At 48.4% G+C, this 11,020-nt stretch overlaps 1 protein-coding gene across 1 annotated transcript; it reads left to right on the plus strand.

Annotated features, from left to right (window-relative positions):
• Positions 1–456: 456 nt before the first annotated feature.
• Positions 457–6,811, plus strand: LOC130133303 (BOLA class I histocompatibility antigen, alpha chain BL3-7-like). Its single transcript, XM_056301973.1, has 6 exons — positions 457–616; positions 1,758–2,078; positions 2,953–3,045; positions 4,377–4,394; positions 4,628–4,688; positions 5,686–6,811. The coding sequence occupies exons 1-5, from the start codon at positions 457–459 to the stop codon at positions 4,681–4,683; spliced, it is 648 nt and encodes a 215-aa protein (XP_056157948.1). The 3' UTR covers positions 4,684–4,688; positions 5,686–6,811.
• Positions 6,812–11,020: the final 4,209 nt, after the last annotated feature.

An 11,020-nucleotide genomic window follows, 5' to 3' on the forward strand; every position in this document is an offset into this window, starting at 1 on the left:
TGAGGCTTGTTTGGTGGGCCAGTGGAGCTTGGGGAGCACTCCTGTCTTCCTGGGGGCCTTAGGTGGGAGAGAAAGAGGTATTCAGATCTAAGGAGTATATTTAGGAAGTGAGGACTTCCAGAGGCAGAACTAATAATAATAATAATAATAATAATAATAAATCAATCTTATATAGCGCTTTTCTACTACTCAAAGTCGCTTTACAATAAATGGAGTGAAACAAGACGACAGATGAACATAACACAGACATACAGGGGTGGATGCCAAGTTGCAATTGGATACTGGACTTCCTCATCAACCGCCCCCAGACTGTAACACTGGGCCAACACACATCCTCCACCCTCATCCTGAGCACCGGTGTACCTCAGGGTTGTGTGCTGAGCATCCTCCTTTATGCACTGTTCACACATCACGGCCAATCCATCCACCACTCAAACACTATTGTGAAGTTTGCAGATGATACCACAGTCATCGGGCTCATTCAACGACGAAGCGGCATACAGGGAGGAGGTTCAGAACCTGATAATGTGGTGTGCTAACAACACCCTGGTCTTAAGCACCAAAAAGACCAAGGAGATTATCGTGGACTTTAGGACCTCCATCAAGATCACGCACAGTGCTGTCCACATCAACACAGAGGCTGTGGAGAGAGTCCCCAGCTCCAGGTTCCTGGGAGTCACCATCACAGAGGACCTCTCCTGGACTGAAGAGTCCTCAGCAGTCACGAGTAGACACAACGCCTTTATTTTCCCAGGAGGCTAAGGAGCTCCAACCTCCCCCAAAAACTGCTTGTCAACTTTTATAGATGTTCAATGGAGAGCATGCTAGCAAGCTGCATGACAGCCTGGTACAGCAGCCGCATCAAAGCTGAGAGAAAAGCCCTCCAGCGTGTGGTGGAAACAGCACAGGACATTGTTGGCGTTGAGCTGCCTTCACTAGAACATCTTCACAGCACTCACTGTGTGAGGAGCACTGAGAACATCATGAAAGATATTACACACCCTGCACACCATCTGTTTCAGCTCCGCCCATCAGATATGCTGCCACCATTGGGCACGTGCCATATTTGCATATATCTACTCACGTGTCACGTTAAGCCACTTCATATCTGTCTGCCGCACCTTTACTGCATTTTTGCTGGTGATGTTTTGTAACTCGTAACTTTATTTTATCCTTAACTGTATTATATTTGATGCCTAATACTGCTCATGTTTTGTACTTCTACTGTTTAGACGCTGTACTTTTTATTGCTGATATTTTATATTTATCTCTTTTGTGTATGCACTATTTTGGGGTTGACACATCTGCAATTTCTGCTTGGCACAATGACAATAAAGTTCTTCTGATTCTTATAAACTTCTTATTCGCTACTGCCAGTTTAGCCATCTGGCTGAGCCGTAAGAACCGGGCCCGGGTGGTGGACTGTGTGGACCCTGTGCAGGTTCTTACAGGACTGCTGAAGGCTCGGTGCAACATGCCTACTACAAAATGGTAGACAATCTGGTGGCTTTCAGCTTCAAACTGGCAGCCAGGGAGTATTGTGCTCAGTGGGAGATGAGGAAGACCTGGTCTTCTCTTTCTAATCGGTGTAAAATGGGGAAGTCATGGCTGTGTTGTTGACTTGTGTTTTCACTTTCACTTACGTAGCTGCTGTCCTTTTGTCTGTATACCTATTGTAGTGCTTAATAAAGGGCTTTGTCAACCTCTCTCTCTCTCTCTCTCTCTCTCTCTCTCTCTCTCCTCTCCCCCCCCCCCAGTCCCTCCCTCAGTGTCTCTGCTCCAGAGGTCTCCCTCCTCTCCAGTCACCTGCCATGCTACAGGTTTCTACCCCGACAGAATCGTGATGTTCTGGAAGAGAGAGGAAGAGGAGCTCCAGGAGGAGGAGGTGGACCATGGTGAGCTCCTCCCCAACCATGATGGAACCTTCCAGAGGAGCGTTCACCTCCTCGTTGACCTTTCATCAATGAAGGCTGAGGACTGGCAGAAGTACCACTGTGTGGTTCAGCTTTCTGGGATGAAGGATGACATCATCACCAAACTGGACCAATCACAGATCAAGACCAACAGGAAAGATCCTGGTTAGTTCTGTTGTTTCTGTCGAAGCCATTGAACAGAGACACAATGGCCTAAGTAGGTACTAGTCAAAGACTGACTTCTGTGCCTGTCAGTCATCAGTCAGTCTGGACTTCTTGATGTTCTTGCTAAGGTACAATCAAACTGTGGTGTGGACTATTTCTGGTGTAAGAGCAAATTCACCTTTGTCTTAATGAAGGAAATGATGAATTGATGCATTGCTCATAGGGGGAAAAAGCTGGAAGATTTTTATTGCTTTAAGTGATTCAAAACCTCCAGCAACTGAATGATAAAGACAAATGGAGCATGACTAACAACTTAGAGCCACTTCATCCATTTGAGCCTTGGTCTGCGGTCACACCAGAAACTGGCACAGTGAAATTCCTCCATGTCCCTTGTGGAATAGTTACAAAAAACTCTCAACTCAAATAAATGAATGAAAGCTAGTATACTGTCTACTCCTGCTCCATGACTGACTGGAAGCCATGAGGCCTATTTTCTCCTGGAGCAGTTTACTTTTTGGCAGAGCACAGTAGTATAAAATTAGATGTTTAACGAAACGACAGCTTCCTGTATTTACTGGCTCTAGTGGCTGCTCCGTCAGACGTCACAACAGTCAGAGCAACTCTGTTATTGTCGATGGAGCAAATTCAGGTGTCACCGTTCACCAAGTTTGAACTCGACGTGAAGTGATCGAGGCCGACTCACCTTGCACCCAGATCCAAGTTCACTTATTGTGACGAATTCATTGATATGAATCAAATTCACCACGAAATTTCACATTCAGCAGTGCTGGTGTGACCGCAGCCGAAGGCTCACAAGGATATATATTTATGTGTTTGTGTATACATACACACATATGTGTTTTTTAATCAACAGTCAATACCATCCCCATCATCATTGGAGTACTTGCTGCTGTCATCTTCATCATCATCGCAGTCCTTGGTGCCATACTGTACCAGAAGAAGAAAGGTGAGGGAATCACATGAAATGGTTCAAATGTTTGATTTGTTGTTCATCAAGTTGATATTCTAGAAGTTTAGATGGCTGTCTTATCTAGCCTCTCACTGAGTCTTAGATGTACAGTAATACTGAGACAGCTGGAGAGAGAGAGAGAGAGAGAGAGAGAGAGAGAGAGAGAGAGAGAGAGAGAGAGAGAGAGCTAGAGAGAGAGAGAGAGAGAGAGCTAGAGAGAGAGAGAGAGAGAGAGCTAGAGAGAGAGAGAGAGAGAGAGCTAGAGAGAGAGAGCTAGAGAGAGAGCTAGAGAGAGAGCTAGAGAGAGAGAGCTAGAGAGAGAGAGCTAGAGAGAGAGAGCTAGAGAGAGAGAGAGAGCTAGAGGGAGAGAGCTAGAGAGAGAGAGAGAGAGAGCTAGAGAGAGAGAGCTAGAGAGAGAGAGAGAGAGAGCTAGAGAGAGAGAGAGAGAGAGCTAGAGGGAGAGAGAGAGAGAGCTAGAGGGAGAGAGCTAGAGAGAGAGAGAGAGAGAGAGAGAGCTAGAGAGAGAGAGCTAGAGAGAGAGAGAGAGAGAGCTAGAGAGAGAGAGCTAGAGAGAGAGAGAGAGAGAGCTAGAGAGAGAGAGAGAGAGCTAGAGAGGAGAGAGAGAGAGAGGAGAGAGAGAGAGAGCTAGAGAGAGAGAGAGAGAGCGAGAGAGAGAGAGAGAGAGAGAGAGAGCTAGAGAGAGAGAGAGAGAGAGAGAGCTAGAGGGAGAGAGCTAGAGAGAGAGAGAGAGAGAGCTAGAGAGAGAGAGCTAGAGAGAGAGAGAGAGCTAGAGAGAGAGAGAGAGAGAGCTAGAGAGAGAGAGAGAGAGAGAGAGCTAGAGGGAGAGAGCTAGAGAGAGAGAGAGAGAGAGCTAGAGAGAGAGAGCTAGAGAGAGAGAGAGAGAGAGCTAGAGAGAGAGAGCTAGAGAGAGAGAGAGAGAGAGCTAGAGAGAGAGAGAGAGAGCTAGAGAGGAGAGAGAGAGAGAGGAGAGAGAGAGAGAGCTAGAGAGAGAGAGAGAGAGCGAGAGAGAGAGAGAGAGAGAGAGAGAGAGAGAGAGAGAGAGAGAGAGAGAGAGAGAGAGAGAGAGAGCTAGAGAGAGAGAGAGAGAGAGAGAGAGAGAGATTGTTCTGAAGGTATTGTCTGATCTACTCCAATCAGCGTCAGAGTAACTGAAAATACATCACCAACATCCTGACCAACCTGACACTTGGGTCAAGGGTCATGTGGAGATGTGGTTCAGTGGGGGGAGGGTGAACAGGGATCATATATCATATATGGTGTTTTCCTCTGTGACACCCTTAATCATTTGTTTTATGTCTTTATTTCAGCCAAGTGCCCTCCACCTTGTAAGTAGAGGTTTTTTACTTCATGATCAGGTGGTGAAACTTTCACACCACCTTACTGATGCAGAAGTGCCATTATTACTGTTCCACCATTTTACAGCTGAGGAGAAAATAGGCACTCCAAAAACTAGGGCCAGTTCTGGCCTTGTGGTCCAGCTGTGGCTTTGCTTCACATGTTGTAGTCCAGCAGCTTGCTTCAGGAGAAGGTTGTTAACGGACTGTTTCTGACCCCACAGCTCCTGACAGCAGCTCTGAGCTCTCTCAGAAACTGAACCCCGGTGCTTCACACTGAACTAAGTAAGTCTGGTGTCCATGGATCTACCACATGTTACCTGCTGTGCTGTGTTGTGTTATAGCGCCACCACATGGCGGTGTGTGAAATGGTTGGTTGGTAAGGGTGGTCCTCAAAGTTAACAGGTGTTTGACCACCACGTCCTCAAGGCACTTTGAATGTCCTGACTCTCTTTGGAGCTGCAGAGCCGACCTTTGACCCGAGCTGGTTTTCCCACAACATGGAAGGTTAAAGTGTCGCTACCCAGGAAATATGAACATGTGTATTATAAACTAACATCTGCCCTCATCAAATGAATGATGAGACAATTAAAACAGGTGATGGCATTTTATGAATAATTATGTCCTTGGTTGACAGAATTGTCCCGTGTTTACTGGAAAGGTCGTCGATATGTTTGAATGTTTAAATGATGAATTTATAATAATGATTTATACATTTTGTTTGCTGGTCTTCAAAGAATGAACATGTAGTGTGTTGGGACGGAGCCTCTTAACGTTTCAGTCCTGAAGCTTTAAATGCAAAAGCTCTTTTTTGACATGTGCTGTGGTGGTGTATTGAAGACAACAGCTAGTTCACAAACATCCAGACCATGAACCTGTTTGCGGTCGCTCACTTTAATGCTGCCCTTCACGTAGGAATGTCTTAGGGTACATGGGGGTTTCCATCTTCATCACAGCAGCCAAGTGAGGAAGAAGAGGGCAGCTGGTGTTGGTGTGAGGAGGAGGGGAAGTGGTTGTGTGTCACCAGCAGCTGTGACAGGACAAGCTGGTAGAGGAGCTTTACCAGCAGACAGAACAACATGGATGAGGAGAACTCAGGCTCAGCAGCTGGTCTGCTTTGGTTCTGCTGACTCTCCTTCAGTGTGAATGGAGCTCTGACATTTGGTGTGGTCACTCACCACCACGCCTCTTCCTCACTTAGAGAAGACCAGCATCAGGACCGTAACGCAGACTGACACGTGCACATATTTCCTGTCTTAACTGTGGTTGTGTCTCTTTGTAGGTCTGAGGACATGTTGGGGAATCAAGCAGGAAGGAGCCCTCTCAAAATCAGCTTTTAGTTTATAATTTGGGAATGTGTCAGTTAAAAATCAGTCGTGAGTCATAATGAGGGTAACCGGTGTGGGCAGTTACACACGACATGCTAAAGGACAAAAGTCAACAATCCATCACAGCTGTAGAACAAACTAATAAGCTCACACACACATGAAGAACAGTGGTGACCCGTTGGATCAGACCTTCTCTGGTATGAAGAGAAAATCCCTCATAAAGCATTTATATGAATGTGGACTCATTAACATGGTGTTGGAGTGAAACTCCAGTGGTAGTTGAAACCAGTGAGCTGCAGTAAATTGTGTGTACAGATCCTTTTCCTAATCCCCCTCCCACACATCACATGACTCCCCTGCAGACGACAAGGTTAGAACAGCAGCATGAAGAAAGAAGTGATGGAATATCAATACTCTCTACTTAGAGGAGGAGGGGCGCACTATTTGTCTCCAGAGGAATTCATAAAAGCTTCCCCGTTTGTCAACACAATGAAACCCCTCCCAAAACACAACTAGCACACACACACACCTTTAGCCTCCCCCGTGACATCCTCCCCCTTCACTCCACCCTTCAGGGCACCACCTCTGTGATGGGTTGTTGTGCAGCATCATGACGTCCCGTCTTTTCCTCCACATGTTCTTCTCAAAGCTCTGCTTGCAGAATGGACACGTCCTCCTGATGCAGCATCTGTCTTTGGAGCATCAGCAGGTTGACCTGTTGTACGCGTGTTGTGTTTTCTCTCTGCAGCAGATTGTGTGGTTAAAAGTTGTAGGTTGTTGTTACCCTCATACTGCTTCTGCTAAGTGACGGGTAGTGTGCAGGATGTGTGTTTCTGGGCTGTAGCTGAGCTGGTAGAGAATTAGGTTTGATTTGCTGGATATTTTTCATGTCCTGTAAGATGTTATCTTGATTTATCATAACTTGGTTGAAGGGGTTTGGTTCTTTGTTGCTATGTGTGACCATATTTACAGAATATATGCTACAGAAATGTTTGCTGTTTGCTTTGCTGAGAAATGCTTTTAATGGGGGGTAAACTGCCTTAAACTGCTGGTTTCTGTGAAATAAAGTCCTCAACATGTCAGAGTGTCTTTCTGTTCAGCAAGTCCACACACGTGTTCATCAGCGTGTCTGAGCTCACAGTTTAAAGGAACACCGCCTGACTTCCAACTGCTGACACACAGAACCGGTCTCTGGACCTGGACTGTAAGGCCCGTGAACCAGAATTCATATTCAATGTGGGCAAGTTTAATGATGACGCTTTACTTACACCCCCCTTTGAGCTGACAAACACCTGCACACATCAGGAATTTCCCCCCTTTTCCCCCCTCAGTTGTTTCCAGCCAATTACCAAGTACAATTGGGGAGAATAGTGGGACCCCCCCCCCCCCCGTGACACAGCTTTGAGACTGCTGTCCAGATGAGCTTCCAGAGCAACGGGACGACATACTGAAATGAATCTGACAGGACAAATTAAAATTTAAAAGGCAACTTGTCTGTTAGAAGTGGTTGTTCTGCCTTAATCCGTTAAACTCCAGGGGCTTAGTCATGTCTTTACTGAAAAGGTTAAACAACCTTCATAATGACGTCACGGCGGTGTTATAACCCACAGAGCGGTGTTGTGAGTCCAGGAGGAGGTTGTGTACACATGAAGTGCATGGCTGTTTGGTTACTCCAGCAGGCTGGAGAACCATGGATGAAGGAGAACATTCACAGACAGCAAAAACAGCGAAACAATCTGAGAACGCCCTCTGGTGGCTACTCTCATTAGTTCACCTCACACCAGCAGATAAATCAGTAGAAGAAGAAGAAGAAAGGACACGAGACACTCAGCTAAAGAGTAGAACACAGACACACAAGACAGGACATGGTGAGGGAACCTGTAGGCTCTGGCATGGCTTCCAGCCTGCACCTCCTCCCCCTCCTCCTCCATACCACAGACACCACATATCAAAAACACACACATCCCATCCCCAGTACCTCTCACCCCACACACTGCTCCATCTAACCACACTCCAGCACCACCCTCCCTTCTGCCCCATCACAACAACAGTGCTCCCCTCCACACCGCCCAGTAAACTCTTCCTCCCTGACACAAGTACACAACACATTAACATCATCATCATCATCATCACACTCATTATTCTCACACTCCTTTATTAATGACTAATTATTACATTGCTGAACAGCTGTTGTGTCTTAATAACAAGTCTAAACTCTCACATTCAACACTGTTCCCCTTCACTGTCAGGCTCCTCCACATCCTCCTACACCCACCTCATCCATCACCCCCTCCCACACGTTCTCCACACCCACCCTCCTCCCTCCTCTCCCACATACATTTCTATCTCCCCTTCCTCACCCAGCACAGCCTCTCTCTCCATCACACTGACCCATTCTCTCAGCACCCCCCCCTTGATCTTTCCCATCATCCTCTCTGCTGTTCCCAGCCTCATTTCCTCACCCCTTCCCCTCACTTCTTCTACCACCACCTGTGCCCTCATAAACCCTGGTACACACTCACACACCACACCCCTTATCTCCCTCCACCCGCTCCCCGCGTCCCCCTGTTGTAGCCCGTCTCCCCCCACACGTGATGTGTGGATTTAAAACACTGGTTGTTGCCACGCCTGCTTCACCTCCTCACATCCATGCTGCACACATCCCTCACACTCCCCCCACGCTCCCAGCACCTCCTTGTACCACTCAGACCCTCCACTCAACATGCCTTTCTTCAGCTGCACACACACTCCACCCTCCCCACACCTCCACCTTTATAAATGGCCTCCCTTCCAAACACCCTCCATATGTGAGGCCTCTTGTTTCTTAGATATCTAACCATCGTTTTCAGCCCAGGTCTTTCTGTTTCACCCCGAAACTGATCAGCTTCAACCCACCACCTTCATACTGGTTTTCCATCACCCCCCTTGCTGTCCTGACTCCCTTCCCCTCCCACAGAAACTCCCTCACCATTCTTTCCACCTCCTTCGACGCTCTCTCAGCCACATCCAACACATTCATCGCGCACACAAGCGGACTCACAACTCATCCATTCACAACCACCACCTTCCCTTTCAGCTTCACCCCTCCACGTTCCCCAAACCCCGACGTCTTCCTCGTCTTATTCATTATCTCTTCATACTGTACGTCTCTCCCTTCCTCGTCCTCAGCCCCTAAACTCACACCCTGAAATCCTCCTTCTTCTCTTTTAATCCCGTCGTGCATCCTTCTGCTCCACCCTACCAGCCGATGCCCCGAACCAGCTCTCTCCACCCTGTATAACTACCATGACCTACCCTACCAGATGCCTTGTTCACTTCTAACTCCTGGCCAGCCCTCCTTTGTGTGCCTCCATAAGGTCAGTAGTGTCTGTGATGCTGCTCCTCGTTGTGTCTGCCGTGACCCCACCTGCGGTGCTGTAGGCCTGTGTGCTTCCCACCACCTCCTCTCACTCTTTACCCTGGCGGCTAACGCCCTCGCTAACTCTTTATAGCCACCGTCTAGCAGGCTAAGCGGCCTGTAGTCTTCTAGTCTCTGCTGCCCCCTTTCTCGTAAGCGATGCTGACCAACCCTGTTGACATGCTACCTGCTGCCACCCGCTCCTTTTCTTCTGCCCACCTACAGAATCTGTGTCCCGCCGGCACCGAGTCCTCCTCTGTCAACTCTGTAAAACCCTCCAGCTAAACATCCATCCCTGCCCTCTTGCTCCTGCCTCACCCTGCTATGGCTGCCTCTCTTCCTCCTGCCCCCACGTGCCCCCCACACATCTCTCCACCATCACCACCCTCACCCCGGCCTTCCCCTTATCCAGCACGTGTCCTGTGCTGTGCCTCCCTCAATAAATCCCTGTAAAGATCTTCTTCTCCTCCAGCTATCCCGACAAAGTCTGGAACCTCCCCACCAGCCTTTCCTTCCTCCTCTTCTAAATGACTCCTCTTCTGTTTCGTCTTTTCTGACCCTAAAAACCCCCCGTACATGTCTCGCCCTCAGCTCCATATCTACCCTGCTCCTAGCTATTGCCCCCATGCTCCTCTTTTGTTCTACCTCCTTCAGCTCATCTTTTATTCTAATATGTCCCCTGAATCATAACCCGCCCCCCTCCCCCTATCTGCCCTCTCTGCCTCTCTGGCCGACTCCCCCTTTACCCTCCTCTCTCGTTTCCTCTCCACCTTATTTCTGCCTCTGCTATAATCTGTACTCAGCATCTTTACCTGTTCTCTCACACTCCCCCACCACCTCCCAGGGTTCTCCTCACACACACTCTCATTCTGTCTTCTCATCATCCCCTCCCTCACCACCTCCTCATATTTCTCACCTCTCAGCACCTCCCCATCAGACCCCCCCCCCCCCCACTCCTCTCTACACTCTGGCCTCAGCTAACACCCAGCACCAAGGCGTCACTAAGTGTGGTGTCTTAGTTGTGTGTTTGCCCTGTCTTACCTGCTACGCCCTCCATGCTCAGCACTACATGTGTGTTGTGGTGTGTCAACACCCCTCACCACTGCGTTGTGTTGTGCTGCCGTAGTGCAGTGTGCACCGGCTGTTATGTGCCCCGTGCCTGTTGATGCAGTTGGTTCTGATTTCTCTTTCTTGTCGTGTCTTTCTTTTCTACTTGTTTCTGTTGTTCTTGTTTCTACTTGTTCCTGTGTTCTCGTTATCTTGCATCTTGTTAGTCTTGACTTGTTTCTTACTGCAGCCTGAGTGTCTGTAGCAGAACCCAGTTTCCCCCCGGAGATGAATAAGGTGTTCTGATTCTGGTTCTGGGGGCCGTGTCCTGGAAAAAGCCCTCCCCTCTGGGTTCCTCTCTCTCCACACGTCTCTCGGCCCTTTTACTCTCCTCACTTCCTTCAACACGCCTCTCGGGGAACCGCTCTTAAATCTCACACCGGTAGTTCAATCTCACACACAGCGACAACGCAGGAAGGTTGGACTGGTCAACTCCTACAGAGGAGGACATCTTGGCCTCTCATGGCCGTACAGATGAAACCTTGGCTCATATACATCTGCTTCGAGATGCGGCTATGTCAGAGACATGAATGGTGAGGATGTGAGGCGTAGGACAGAGCTCTGCTGCATGTATGATGGTACTGTTGGGGCTCTGTGTGAAGGCAGGAAGCCCTACTGCAAGTACAAACACAAGACACGTGACATCAGGCCTGGTGGGGACCAGCATGTAGCTGCTGGGTATCATGAAGGAGCCCGTGAAGCCTTTAAATCACGGGCTATGGCAGCAGACCCAGACCAGGTCCTGAGCTTGAACACCAGAAGCTCACTAACGCAAGATACAAGTA

This window comes from Lampris incognitus, unplaced genomic scaffold (genome assembly GCF_029633865.1).
Source record: "Lampris incognitus isolate fLamInc1 unplaced genomic scaffold, fLamInc1.hap2 scaffold_264, whole genome shotgun sequence".
Taxonomy (NCBI): Eukaryota; Metazoa; Chordata; class Actinopteri; order Lampriformes; family Lampridae; genus Lampris; species Lampris incognitus.

Coding starts and splice junctions, on each gene's coding strand:
- LOC130133303 (XM_056301973.1), top strand. CDS start 457: ATGATACCACAGTCATCGGGCTCATTCAACGACGAAGCGGCATACAGG. Junction 617..1,757: donor CTCCATCAAGATCACGCACA/GTGCTGTCCACA, acceptor CCCCCCCCCCAG/TCCCTCCCTCAGTGTCTCTG. Junction 2,079..2,952: donor GACCAACAGGAAAGATCCTG/GTTAGTTCTGTT, acceptor TTTAATCAACAG/TCAATACCATCCCCATCATC.